General features: G+C 35.8%; 1 protein-coding gene and 1 long non-coding RNA gene across 2 annotated transcripts in view; one reads left to right on the top strand and one right to left on the bottom strand.

Moving 5' to 3' along the window:
- Window positions 1-4,644, bottom strand: part of LOC111432768 — a 22,445-nt gene extending 17,801 nt beyond the window's left edge. The window contains exon 1 of the long non-coding RNA XR_002708684.1: window positions 4,633-4,644. This is a non-coding gene — a long non-coding RNA (uncharacterized LOC111432768). The remainder of the gene's footprint in view (window positions 1-4,632) is intronic.
- On the top strand, window positions 2,498-12,314 carry LOC111432765 (UPF0481 protein At3g47200-like). The gene is made up of 3 exons (XM_023069706.1): window positions 2,498-3,052; window positions 3,360-3,771; window positions 11,945-12,314. The coding sequence occupies exons 1-3, from the start codon at window positions 2,501-2,503 to the stop codon at window positions 12,163-12,165; spliced, it is 1,185 nt and encodes a 394-aa protein (XP_022925474.1). The 5' UTR covers window positions 2,498-2,500; the 3' UTR covers window positions 12,166-12,314.
- Window positions 12,315-15,098: the final 2,784 nt, after the last annotated feature.

The raw sequence follows: 15,098 nt of genomic DNA, 5'->3' as shown, positions 1-15,098 counted from the left end.
CTTTTTTTTTTTTTTTTTTTACCCTTATGGATATCTCATTAATTATCAACCAACGTATTTTTGAGGTAATGTATTTTTAAAGTTTTTTTAAAAAGTTTAAATGTTTTTGAAGTTTGTTTAAATCGTGCCTTTTACCACCTTCCTTCTTTTTCTCGAGTCTCTTGGCTTAACTGTGCCTATAATTCCTAATCTAGAGAAGTTTAGGAAAATCGAAAACCCAACTCCGTGCACCAACGAGACTGGCGTTAAAAGGACACGAAACGTACCTTAAGTGGATGTCCAATCATCAAGATTCCTTTTACCACCTTCCTTCTTTTTCCGGAGTCTCTTGGCTAAACTGTGCCTATAATTCCTGATCTAGAGAAGTTTAGGAAAAACCGAAAGCCCAACTCCGTTTACCAATGAGACTGGCATGAAAAGGGCACAAAACGTACCTTAAGTGGATGTCCAGTCATCAGGAATCCTTTTTGTGGCGAGGTTGGGTGGTTTGGTTGTCGACTTGATTTTTCAACTGTCACATTACCTTAAAAATAAAACGCTAAAAAATAGAAGAACAAAAAAATGAATCATCTTCGACCTCCCTACTCTATGGAAATCTCTACTCTATGGAAATCTCTACTTTATTGAAATCTAAGTCTCCTTAAATTTCAAAAAGTTTCTAACCATACTCTTCCATTTATAAAAAGTTTAAAAATATCCTTATCATCAGTACTGTATTTAAAAAATACCACTTTTAAAAGTAACATTAACGTCATTTACCTTTACAAAAAAAAAAAAGTTTAAATTTTTTTACCATTAACGATCTCTCATTGATTATCTCTAAATTTTTTAATATTATCTTGAAAGTTCATAAGAATTTTTGAAATCTGATAATAACCCTAAGGGTATTTTTAAAGTTTTTTAAAAAAATTAAATGTGTTTTTGAAGTTTCTTTTTAAATTTTTTTAAAAATTTAAAATATTTCAATTTATTGATATTATCATTAATTTTAGAGAATGAGAATAATTAAATTGAGTTAGCCCACGAAAAGAGAAATGGTGAAATTTGAGTGAGAATAATTAAATTGAGTAAGGAAAGGAAAAGATAAATAAATGCCAAAAGAATAATTAAATTGGATAAGCACAAAGAAAAATATAAGAAATGACAAAATTTTAATTAATTTTATATTAATGATGTTCAAAGGATTATTTTTTAAACCACTACAGATATTTTTATTAATTTAACTCTTAAATATTTTTAACATGCAAATAAAAATAAAAATTATGTTATTATACATTTTGCATTATTATTATTATTTATTTTATTTTTATTTTTTATTTTTGACAATGTAAAGACCTCATGTTTTGTAAAATTATTTTGGCTAGTTTTCTTGAAGTCAATGTCTTTTAAAATAAAATTATTTAAAATATTTTAGCTATATTACCTTATATATTGGTAAAATATAAGTTTTATATAAAAATAGAGTGGTACAACCTAGAGACAAAAATAAATAAATAAATAAAAGATATGAGAAATTATTATTATCCTTACGAACGGAATATAATATTATAACAAACAATATTTGGATGGAATGATCCAAGCAACATGAAATAGTATTGACATATTTTTAATTTAAGTTTTACTGTCAAACACAATTTAAAAACAATGAAATCGTGGAATTCGATTTTTACGGAGGCAATTAAGTTTCTGTTCAAAATAGGTGAAACCTCGATATAAGTGAGAACAAATTCGAATAATGAAAACAAGTAAATTTGGAGCTAGATAGAAATTTGGCTAAGGTCAACCAAATAAGTTGCAGGATAGGCTGGAAATTGTATGAGTTACAATTTATGATATATGAGCTGTATCATATGATGTCGTATACTAATATATGATGATGTATGAGTTTGTCTAGATGAAAACCATGTACCGATATCTCATTGGTTATCTCCAAATTTCTTAATGTTACTTTCGAAAGCTTTTAAGTATTTTTGAAACGTGGTACTAATAGCAAAGGTATTTTTTATATTTATAAAAAATGTTTTATGGGTATTAATGAAACTTTTGAAAATTATAGGTATTTTTTTTAAAAAAAATTTAAGTTTAAAATATTTGTGAAATTTTTGAAAATTTATAGATATTTTTAAGAGTATTTTTTATTAATTTTAAGGAATTAGAATAATTAAATTTATAAAAAAAATATTTTAAGGGTATTAATCCAACTTTTTTAAACTTAGTATTTTTTATAAAAAAAAAAAAAATTAAGTTTAAAATATTATAGAAAATTTTGAAAATTTATAGATATTTTTAAGAATATTTTTATTAATTTTAGGGAATGAGAATAATTAAATTGAGAAAGCAAACCGGAAGAGAATGAGAATAGTTCATTGAGTAAGCAAAGGAAAAGAGACATTTTTGGGTGTAAAGCAAAGGATCTGTTATATATATATATGTGTATATATATATATATATATATATATTTATATATGTACACTTGTAATAAAGGGTAGTCATAAGAGTAATGGAGATGCCACCACTCCATGACAAGCATACGATGGTCAGGATTACTACCCAAAATTTGGATTCCCATTTGGAAAATCATTATGTTGGTGTTAGAAGCAAAGGCATCGGAGCTTCAATCTATAGAATACCAGACTATATAATGAAGGTTAATCCAAACGCATTCAAACCGCAGCTGGTATCGTTCGGGCCATATCACCATGGAGAACTGCATTTGTTGCCCATGGAGAAAGAAAAACATTTAATATTTGAAGACTTTAAAAGGTGCTACGGATTGTGCACTGAAGACATCGTGAATGAGGTGTGGGACATGTTGGAAGATCTGCAGGGATCGTATGATAAACTTCATGATGAATGGAAAACAAAGCCAGACAAATTTTTGGAGGTCATGATCGTGGATGGTTATTTCGTGTTGTTTGCCCTTTTGCTTGGTATCCATAAATTGAGTGTCTACTTTACGGAAATAATGCGAGATATGTTGCTGCTTGAGAATCAGCTGCCCATGAAGCTTCTTGACAAGTTGTATTCCATGTTAAGGCTAGATGATGATAGAGTACGTCTATCTCTCCTTAGCTCAAGTTCACCTCTAGCAGATATTGTCTTTTTTGAGCTTCCCTGCTAGGGAGAGGTTTTCGATTGGAGAGGAGAACGAAGCATTCTTTAGAAGAGTGTGAAAACCTCTCCCTAGAAGAAGTGTTTTAAAAACCTTGAACGGAAGCACGAAAGGAAAAGTCTAAAGTCCAAAGAGAACAATATCTGCTAGTGATGGACTTCGGTCGTTACACTAGTACTATCTTATTGCTTCTAACTAATATAATTATGTTTGATCATTTGAAACACGGCTTGTGATGCATCCACAGAAGGTCAAATCGCTTATTTGGGAATCCAACGAATCGTTAATGGAGAAAGACTACTTGCACCTTCTGGATATGTATAGGCAGGAATTGAAGGTTGACACGTCGTCTAGAGAGAGTAAACTTCAAGTCAGCCACTTGGGAACGAGTCATGAGATTCAGCTAGCCACACGCTTCCATAAAGCTGGGATCAAACTCGAGAAAGGGTGTGGCCTTGATTTCTTGTATTTTAATGAAAACAAAGGTGTGTTGACCCTCTCGTTCATCGAAATGAATGCTAACATTGAATCAGGCTTATTGAACGCGATGACATTTGAGAAGCTTTCTGGGATTGATAACATGGTAGGCTCTTTCGTCATCTTGATGGGTAATCTACTGGAGAAAGATGAGGTAGATTCATTCAATCAGCTGGCCAAAGGTATGGTTTTAAGCATGTGGGGCCACCACTTCGACGTCTACAAATCGGTGAATGAGCATTGTAAGAGGCCATGGAAAATATGGTGGACGACTCTAAAAAATGTCAGCTTTCAAAGTCCGTGGACCATTATCTCTACTCTTTCTGCTATTATCGGTTTTGCGCTCCTTATTATCCAAACCGTATACGGAGTGTATGGCTACTATCTCCCACGTCGATCTTGATCCAACACCACTCACATGCTTTGGTTTCAATCCAGTTTTAGTTATTTTGTATTCTTATCGTATTATTTGTGTGTTTGTGTGGTGATATCCTACTCTAACATTATCTTCACCATCTCGAGCTTCAAAATTTCTCTTCTAAGCTCCAAAGTTGTCTCCAAAACTTCCCAATTCATCATTTTTCTGGTATGTACATAGAAAATCTTCCAAAATTGCATTCTAAAACAAGATATACGTGTAGAGAAAAAAATGTGTGATAGAATTTCCCATCATCATGCAATTCATTGAGACGTTGTCCATTGCATATCAACACTATAAACAAAAAAGAAGAGGTGTGTGCACTTGTTTTGGAGGAACGTTTGGAATCACATGTCATTTTTGTAGTGTTACGACGCTTTATGTAGCATTTCAACATTACTCGCTTTGTCTTTGGCTTGAGCACGGTAGCACCCACGCATTGTCTTTAAGAAACAAACAAAACCTTGACCTAAACCACACTCCATAATCCACATGGACTGAGGGTGAGATGAACTTGGACTAGAAGTCGAGGCTCCTACTTTGACAAGTGGGTTTTGAGGGTCAACCCGATCTAACCCCAAAACTCAATTTGAATGCCCCTAAGTCTAACTCGTCATATTAATACATGAGAAAGAAATCCATTATGACTTGTGACAAAAGTTGTGTGGTCTATTGTGCACATGAAAATTGTACCAAGAGTGGTGTGACTTACTTTTTGTACAACCACTCAATTTTGTACGTGGAAGTTATATCAAGAGTTATGGTCAGGGTTTATGCTCTAAAGTCCCGTGATTAATTATAACTTTTAATAATAATTTTGATTATTTTATTTTAAATTTAATATTATTCACCGTATGAAAAATCCAATGTTATTATAAACTCGAATAGTATGCAATTGACATAAAATAGAATCATGGTCAAGTAAAAATCTAAAAGGTTTATAGTATATGGATAAAATTAATATTTCACATAATGATCATATGCGACTAAATCTTAATCTTGAGTGAGTTATGAACTCCGGTCTGTAAAGGTTTGTCCTTTTATTCGTATAAGTAAGAATGACTTTTATAGTTAATTTAATAAGTCAATCATTTTGGAGACTTGACCAAATAGGGAGTTGAAACATAATCATACAAGATGGAATTCACTCTCTCCCATAACAGGGAGTAGCTTAGTAGTTCTGTTACGTATTGATTTCGAGAATCGAACAATGGGGTCGCACCCTCTAACTAGCACTAAAGGAACTTAGTTTATGGTTGGATACCGCTGTAATTATGCATAACTCTCGAAGGATTTATATTCATAAACACAACCGGTTTTATGCAGTATAAAAATAAATTTATAATTGAGTACTTTAGCGTTAATAAATGAAAATCTATTAAGAAATATTTTAATTAATTTTATATTAATGATGTTTAAAGGTATTATTGAAATTTATCATAGTAGGATTGCTACAAAATTTATAAATATTTTTATTAATTTAGCTTTTAAATATTTTTAACATGCAAATTATAATAAAAATTATGTTATTCTAAACGTGCATGTTATATAAACCTATATTTCATACGTCCATTTTCATTTTTTTTTTTAAAAAAACATTAATTTCTCTAAATCCACAATTTTCATTTTTTTATTATTCTTCCCTAGAGAATAAAATATTATAACAAACAATATTTGGACGGAATGATTCAAGCAACATGAAATAATATTGACATATTTTTAATTTAATTTTTACTATCGAACAATTAGAAACAATGAAAACGTGGAATTCGATTCTTGTTGAGTCAATTAAGTTTATGTTTAAAATAGGTGAAACCTCGATATAAGTGAGAACGAATTCAAATAATGAAATCAAGCAAATTTGGAGCTAGATAGAAATGTGGCTAAAGCCAACCAAGTAAGTGGCCTCACCATAGGATATGCTAGAAATTGTATGAGTTACAATTTATGATGTATGAGCTATGATGATGTATGAGCTGTATCGTATGATGTCGTATACTAGTATATGATGATGTATGAGTTATGATGCTTGAGTTAAGATGCTTGATGATGTGCATAATATATATAGTTTGATATATGACGTACTTGATATGCTTGATGCAATTTATGGCGATATGATGAGTATGATGATTGCATGACGTTTGTCTTAATATGGTGATGTTTTTCATATTAAGCATGCTATATGATAATGAATGCCATATTGCATCATGTCAATAGACCGACATAGGACACAATCCTAAGAGCATGAAAATGATATTAATATAAATATCCAATGAGCATGTGTTACTTAATGTAATAAAGAGATGAGACTAGAGGGTTGTGTCAGAAGAGATGATAAGATGACATTTAGAGGGACCTCATGCATAATGTATGTTCATAAGCATAGGAATACTTCCCCAAAGACGATGAGTGTGAACACGCATAGTATGATGATGAGGGTGGTCATGGGGAGCAAGACATCAAGGGGTTGCACTGACCTCAAAACGTCGCTATAGATTAGCTTGACCAGAGAGGGTCCAGGGGATATGCGAGCCCCCTAGAGATTCACACTCGCACGTGTGAGTTATGTGTAGGGAAGTACTACACATTCATATTAGTCTGAGACTGGAGGCCACCCGTAGAGAATAGAGAAAGGTCCCAAGAGCATGATGACATGTATTTGCACTTGCATGACCCCTATAGTGGGGCCACTTACTAAGTATTCTTCGAAATACTCAGGCTGTGTGTCACATCATTTTTCATGTAAAGTTAAAGCGCACATGTACGGAGGGCAGCGACATCGTGAGCAGAGACGGTGACACATGCATAGAATAGACTCATATTTAAATTCCTAGTCTTAAGGTTAGAATAGGTTGTTTTGCATTTTATGGTTTTAAATTATTTTGTACTTATTTTTATTTTCTCTGTATTTCGTATTTAAACACGTAAGACCATGACTGTATTTTCGAGAGACCGGAGATGTTTTAAATATTTTCAACATTTAAATTGTGTTTTCTTTTAAGAGTTAGATTCCCCATTTTAACACAACATGAGACATTAGTAACGATTCAGAATAAGTAGAAATTTAGGGTCGTTACAATTATTATTTTTTTATAACTCTTTTAATCTTTTTTTCAATTATATATATAATTTTATAATGTACTTATCTCCATTAATATAATTGGGGGATTTTATTAAAGAAAATTTCTAAAATTTCACCCAACATAAAATTGCTTTACAAAAAACACGTTTAATCATGAAATTTTCATTATCGAATCAGCTAAAAAGAAAGTGTGCTGTAATACCCGAACCCCGACGACAAACTTAAAACCTAAGTTTTCCCTTTTAAGTTGAACTTCAGAGATTTTATCGAGGATCTAGAGATGAGGATAGTAAAAGAGGAATAAAAGAAAAGAAATAAAAAAGGAAAGGAAAGAAGGGAAAATAAAAGAAAGAAATAAAAATAGAAAGGAAAGAGAGGAAAAGAAAAGAAAAAGAAAAAGAAAAAGAAAAAAGAAAAGAGAGAGAGAAAGAAGGTTCTTTAAGAGGAGGCTTAACCGTCACTTCGGATCCGGCCATGAGGAGTCCGATTTCGGCCGAGATTTCTTCACAAATCCTTAATAGAACCTATAGGAAACTTTTTGGACCCTTGAATCGTTCAAAACCATCAAGAACGAAGAACATTTGTAGATAAGTTCTTGAACCTTTGTTTTCGGATTTTCCTCGTATCTGTGAGAAATATTGAGAGTTAGATTCTGAAATTTGAGTAAATTAATCTAGAGAGCAGTGCGCTCATAATCCGTGAAGGAAGTTTTGATCGATTCAGATTGAAAATAGGAGTTCCGGCTTTCACCCAAGATGTAAGTATTGACGTTCTTGCCAATTTTCAACTAAGTTTATTATATCTGTGGTTAGAAATAAATTACAAGTAGAAATTCTTTCACGTGATATGAGGTCTACAAATCTCATGAAGGAATCACGTTAATCCGAGTTGTGTAGAAAGAAATACTAAATATGCAAAGAAAATAGAAAATAATCGGTTTTCTCGAACATCGTAGAGATGAGAGGAAGAAGACAAACGGGGGAGTGACGCGTCAGAAAATGACACGTGTCAGCGCGTGGAATGGTGGAGGAAAATTACAAAAAATACTGCGCCAGGTAGGGTTTGAAGACCAGCGCCCGCTACCAGAACCCGTGAACCCGCGCGCGACCTGAACCCGTCAATTGACCCGTCCCGCATTCACCACGCGTCAGCGTGGGAAAAATCGTAGGAACCCGCGTGCACCCAGATTTGAACGCATGCCCTGGCTCTCAGTGGACTAGTCAGACCCCGCCACGTGGCGACACATCAGCGCGCGACTCTATCCCCGCAGTGTGTCCGTACAAGCGCGTCTGTGCCCGTGGGAAATATTCCGGTGCGTGGGGCGGGTGAACCAGCACGGCAGACTATTTTTATCCCGATTTGACTTCTGTTCGACTATTTTTCATCCCGGTTTTGATACTAACCTAAGTTTAACTTGATTTAGGACCAATGACGAACTTTCAACAGTTTTGGAGCTCTTAATTAGCCGAAAAGTAAGCTTCGAAGGGCATGCTTCATTCCTGTAAGTAACCACACGGAATTAGGAAGTAATACTTGTAGGGTGCGTTTGGTTTTCCATGCATGCTAGAGCAAATTACTCCTAGGTGGTTAGATCTAATGATTCTCCGTACTTATGAAGTTATATATATATATATATGTGGTCTTATTGTCGTAATGATATTTCATATTCAATGTTTGTATGCTTGTTGGACTATCTTACTACTGCTTTTATTTGTTCATACCATGTTGCGGACAGGAGAAATTGTGTATCTGCCCTTCGGGTGTTGATGGATGATATCGCTTCGTTGAGCTTGTATGACTATATGCGTTGTTAATCATACATAAACTCCTGTTGAATGATTGTGTGAACTTATGATAAGAATGATAAGTTGTAGTGTTGTGTTATGCCGAGGGTGTACTATTGTAGGGATTGAGTTGGGTTTAGATAGGGGACCCTCCTAATGTTATACTATATGGTGTCGTGAGCGACGCTTAGAGGGAGAGACCCTTTAACCCTGGACTATTATGGACTTGTAAGTCTTGATTGATTGATTCAGGAAACCAGGGCCCCTAACTCTATATTCTACCTACCCTTGAGACATAGAGAACCACGTTAGGACCCTGAGGTGTAGAGAGATGACCTCTTAGCCGACAGTAGCTGGTATAGCATTCGAGTATACTCCACTTCCCTTCCTACTCCGGTATAGTACTGTTGAGCTAGGCGAGACACCAGTTAGGGAGGTGTTACTCTTCCCTTCCTACTCTAGTGTGGTATTGTTGAGGTTGGCGAGACGCCTGTTAGGGAAGTATTACTCAGTGGTAGATCGACTACTCTACATGGGGATCCATCTTATGGTAAGATGATGATCACACGGGTGGGTCAAGGTCGCCTGCATGATGAGTCCGTCCTATGGAAGGACGTTGACCATGCAGTGACTAATTCTAGCTGGGTTGTACGAGGGGTACATATAGTTATGAGAGAGCACCTCATTCTCAAACGCGGAATACCGCTTCAAAGGTTAAGTCATTCCACCTCGAACTATGTACTGAGAGTACTGAGACTCTAGGGTCTGAAGCCATAGACTCTAGGGTCTGAAGCATAGTTGGTGGTTCTCTCCTAAACTTGATGTGATTAAGAGCCTACAATTAGGTTGCTTATTGAGTATATTTTTATACTCACCCCATTTCCCCCTTTTTTTTTTTTCAGGTACCGATTGAGGTGGGGAGGTGTTCGAGAGCTGCAATGTCATAGAGGGGTGTCGTTCCGGAGCGTTAGTCCCTTGTCGGTCTTTGAGAGTCTTTTGTAATTTTCTTTCATAATTGTATTTCTAGTTTGTAATATTTGACTTTAATTTTATATTTAATTTTCGTGTCGTTGACTCCTTTTTCTTGCTTTAAATTTTATCAGATTTTCATCTCCTATTTTATCGAGTCATGACATGTGCCTTGTCCGTGTAGATAATAACTTTTTTCCTTTAAGTCATTCTTAGTTATCCTATTCTCAAGATCATTTTCAGATGTGCTCTCAGTTCATTCAAGTATCCCTCCTTTACTCGGGTGTAACATAGTAGATTCGAGGTTCACCGATGAGCTCCATGAAGAAGATCATTAGTTAATGAAACTTCACTCTCTCAAAAATATGTGGGGCGGAGACTCGAATGAGGAGATATTCAATTGTTCACGATTGAATGGATTGAAATATGAGGAGCAAAACGTGTAAACGATTAGGGCTCCCAAAACTCAGGCGACTCGTCAAAGTTCTCGCGAATTCTCCAACGAACATTTTTTTTTCAATGGTTACATTACCTTAAAAATAAAAGGATGAAAAATGGAAGAACGAAAAAACTAATTTGACTGAAAATAATTAAATTGAGTAAGAAAGGAAAAGAGAAAGGGGAGAATTTAAATGAGAATAATTCAATTGAGTAAGTAATAAATTTGAATGATAATAATTAAATTGAGTAAGTAAAGGAAAAGAGAAATGTGCAAATTTGAATGAGACAATTCTTGGGTGTCAAGCAAAGTAAACTAAAGATATGTTATAAATATTAATCAAATATGATACATATCGTAAACTTTAGTACCAAATTAGTGGGTCGAGTAATGGAGGTGTCACCATAGAGCAAGGATGGAGTGGTCCAATCTCTAGAATCCCAATTGGCAAATCTTCCATATCATTTTGAAAGAAAAGACGATGGAGGTTCAATCTATAGAATATCAGAGCATATAAAGAAGGTTAATCCAAACGCATTCAAACCACAGCGGGTATCGTTCGGGCCATATCACCATGGGGAACTGCATTTGTTGCCTATGGAGAAGATTAAATTTTTTGCACTTCACGACATTGAAAGGTGTTTCGGATTGTCCATTAAAGACATGGTGAATGAGGTGTGGGATATGTTGGAAGATCTACAGAGATCGTATGATAAACTTGATGATGTATGGAAAACAAAACCAGCCAAATTTTTGGAGCTCATGATCTTGGATGGTTGCTTTATATTGCAAGTCTTGTGAGATCATACACATTTATGGAAATTTCAGCTTGAAGATGTATTGCGAGATATGTTGCTGCTTGAGAATCAGCTGCCCATGAAGCTTCTTGACCAGCTGTATTCCATGTTAATGAAAGAGAACATCCAAGTATGTCTATCTCTACTTAGCTCAAGCTCGCCTCTAGTAGATATTATCTTTTTTTAGCTTTCATTTTCGAGCTTCCCTGCTAGGAAGAGGTTTTCGGTTGGAAAGAGGAACGAACCATTCTTTATAAGGATGTGGAAACCTCTCCCTAGCATACGTGTTTTAAAAAGCTTGAGCGGAAGCACAAAAGGGAAAGTCCAAAAAACACAATATCTGCTAGCGACGGACTTAGGTCGTTACACTAGTACTATATTATTTATTATCTTATTGCTTCTAACTAATATAATTATGTTTGATCATTTGCATCCACATAAGGTCAAATCGCTTGTTTGGAAGTCCATGGACTTACCCACAAAGAGCATGTTAATGGAGGAAGACTACTCGCACCTTCTGGATATGTATAGGGCAGAACTGCGGTTTCACAAGGGGAATGAACAGAATCTACTTCAAATCAGCTACTCGGGAATGGGTCATGAGATTCAGCTAGCCAGACGCTTCCATAAAGTTGGGATCAAACTCAAGAAAGGGTGTAACCTTGGGGACGTGGATTTTGATGAAAACAAAGGTGTGTTGAGCCTCCCGTTCATCGAAATGAATGCTAACATTGAATCAGGCTTATTGAACGTGATGACATTTGAGAAGCTTGTTGAGATTGATAACGTAGTAGGCTCTTTCGTCATCTTGATGGGTAATCTACTGGAGAAAGATGAGGTAAATTCATTCAATCAGCTGGCCAAAGGCACGGTTTTAAGCATGTGGGACAAATACGCTTATGTCTACTATTCGGTGAACAAGCATTGTAAGAGGCCATGGAGAATATGGTGGACGACTCTAAAAAATGTCAGCTTTCAAAGTCCGTGGATCATTATCTCTGCTCTTTCTGCTATTATCGGTTTTGTGCTCCTTATTATCCAAACCATATCCGGAGTGTATGGCTACTATCTCTCACGTCGATCTTGATCCAACACCACTAACATGCTTTGGTTTCAATCTAGTTTTAGTTATTTTGTATTCTTAGCGTATTATTTGTGTGTTTGTGAGGCGATATCCTATCTCTTACATTATTTTCATGATCTCGAACTTCAAAAATTTATCTTCTAAGCTCCAAAGTTGTCTCCAAAACTTTCCAATTCATCATCTTTCTTGTACGTAGATAGAAATCTTCCAAAATTGCATTCCAAAACAAAGTGATCAAAGTGGTAAGAACTTGCTTTTCATCGAGGAAGTGGATCAAAGTGAATGCAAGGAAGAACTGATTTGAAACAAAATACTTCCGCTATGAACATTGTATAAAGAATAGAATATGACTCTAATCGTTCTTCACTCCAGTACGATGGATTGAGGGAGTCCACGAGAGGTAATGAAATATTATAGAGGAGTTCATTCCACTGCGTAAGATCCTTGAACCTACCAGGACCATCATCTGCGACCTATTCTTTTGCTTCCTTCCCTTCCCGAGAGGGTAGAACACAGGAAAAGAGAGATTTATAACAAAGAGAGAATCACCGTATAAAAGAGAAACGGAAGACATATAAACCAAATATAGGAGAAATTCGCAAAAGACCATGTCCTCCCATCAACCATATTAAGCAACTTCAACCACAAGTTTTGGGTTATAAGCATAATTTTCCAACGCCCAAATCCTTAGCTCAAGCAGACATCCATTTAAACTAGTTGGTGTGTTGGTGAATTTGGTGAAATTCTCTTCTAGTTAAACTATTAATTAAATTTTAATTTCATTTAGAACTTAATTTTGACGAGGTATTCGGGTGTACGAGACATTTGGTGAGTGCTCGAGTGTGTTTTTCGTTTTGTAATTCGATACTAATATTCTCGTAGTCTTTGCCCATGGTTATAGGAATAGTATCTAAAGGTGTAGTACTAATGGATAATAATGTATTTTTACCACCTAAGTCCACCACGATAGATATTGTTCTCTTTGGGCTTTCACTTTTAGACTTTCCCTCAACATTTTTAGAACGTGTCCGTTAGCCACAGATTTTCGCACCCTTATAAAGAATACTTCATTTCTCTCTCCTACTGACGTGGGATCTCAAAATCTACCATCTTTTAGGGCTCAGCGTCCTTGGTGGCACTCGTTCCCCTCTCTAACTGATGTGAGATCTCATAATCTATCCCCCTTGGGGACCTAATGTCCTTGTTGGCACACCCCCCGGTGTTTGGCTCTGATACCAGTTGTGACAGTCCGAGCACACCACTAGGAGATATTATCTGTTTTGGGTTTTCCATTTTGTGCTTCTGTACAAGGTTTTTGGGCTTACCCTTCTAGGCTTTCTCATTATGCGTCTACTATGGGGAGGGTCTAGCCTTACTCTGACCAGTGCCTCGCTCCGTTACGTGACTTTCTCTGATACCATTATAACAGCCCAAGCTCATCACTAACATATATTGTCCGCTTTGGCCTGTTATGTATTGCTGTCAGCCTCACGGTTTGGATTGGGGAACGAAACATTCTTTATATGGGTATGGAAACCTCTCCATAGAAGATGCATTTTAAAACCGTGAGGTTGAAGGCGATATGAAACGGGCCAAAGTAGATAATATCATCTAGCGAAGGGCTTAGGCTATTACAAATGGTATCAGAGCTAGACTCCGGGCGGTGTGCTAGCGAGGACATTAGATGACAGGTTTCAGACTCAATCGACCCGAATTTGAACCTGCAAGTTTCTTCTTCCTTACTCGACTCATTACAATTTTTGGTGCCTTTCTCTCTCCTATTTTTCGCTCTACCTCCTCTTGCTCTCCAACAACAATCGCTCACTAATTTCTTTGGTTCGTCTTCTCTCGTAGGTCATGACGACAAGAAAACTTACACAAGGAGATGGTCGTGGGATCAGTGCCAAAAACACAAACTTGCTCTCGGACTCCTCTTTGACGGTAGTCACTCACTAATTGCTCTGGTTCTAACGTCATGATGGCAAGAAAACTTACACTAGAAGATGATCGTGAGATCATTGCCAAAACACAAACTTTTTTGTGTATGGTTTCAACCGATAATTTAAGGAAAACAATGGCTTACCGACTCGAATACTTGACATAGTCGGTCGTTTCTACCGCTATTCGACTGTCCTTCACCGCTCACTAAATACGTAACGACCCATGTCTAAGATTCGAAATCCAAATTCAGCACCTATTGGCTCTGACATTCTCCTGCAACATGGTTATGTTACCTACTTCTCGCTTCTTAAGAATGAGAACTACCTTCACATACCAACACAAGTTCTTCCCGCATATTTTTGTTCTCGCTCACATGCATCCCAAGAAAATTTCTAGATGTCACCCAACATAGAATTGTTCCAAGAAAAGCACACTTAACCATGAAGATTCTTATTATTGAGCTACCGAAAAGAAAGACGCACCTTGTTAATACAAGTAGTAACTTTCACTTCCTTTGAACTTTTTTTTTTCATCCTATCCCTAGGACCGCTCTCATTCAGATGTACCCTTCCTTTACTTGAGTGTAATATACCCACCAACTTTTGCCTAGTTCGTCCTCGAACGACATCTTAGTAGGAGAGGTATGACTCTAATACCATTTGTAATGATCCATGCCCAGAATTCGAGACATGTTGGTCCCGACATTCTCTTGCATCTTCTCGGACATGGTCACCTTACTTACTCTTTGTTTTTAAGGAAATGTTTGGGAAGGCTAGGTGTTATAGTCGACGTTGATTCATCATTTTGAACGTCTCTAATTCAAAATCGAACGTGAAACTTTTACGTTTTGGATAAAGATTTTAATACTTTACCTGAGAAAAGTCTTTTCCCAAGAATAAAAAAAATGTGCGGCTTTTGTGCAATCTCTATCCCATGCAAATGATTGGGGTTTTAAGATTGTTTTTATAATATTAAAAAAAAAAAAAAAAAAAAAA

The sequence above is a fragment of the Cucurbita moschata genome, unplaced genomic scaffold (assembly GCF_002738365.1).
Source record: "Cucurbita moschata cultivar Rifu unplaced genomic scaffold, Cmos_1.0 Cmo_Scf00040, whole genome shotgun sequence".
Taxonomy (NCBI): Eukaryota; Viridiplantae; Streptophyta; class Magnoliopsida; order Cucurbitales; family Cucurbitaceae; genus Cucurbita; species Cucurbita moschata.
The sequence above is the reverse complement of the archived record's forward strand: the minus strand, read 5'-3'. Positions and strand labels throughout refer to the sequence as shown.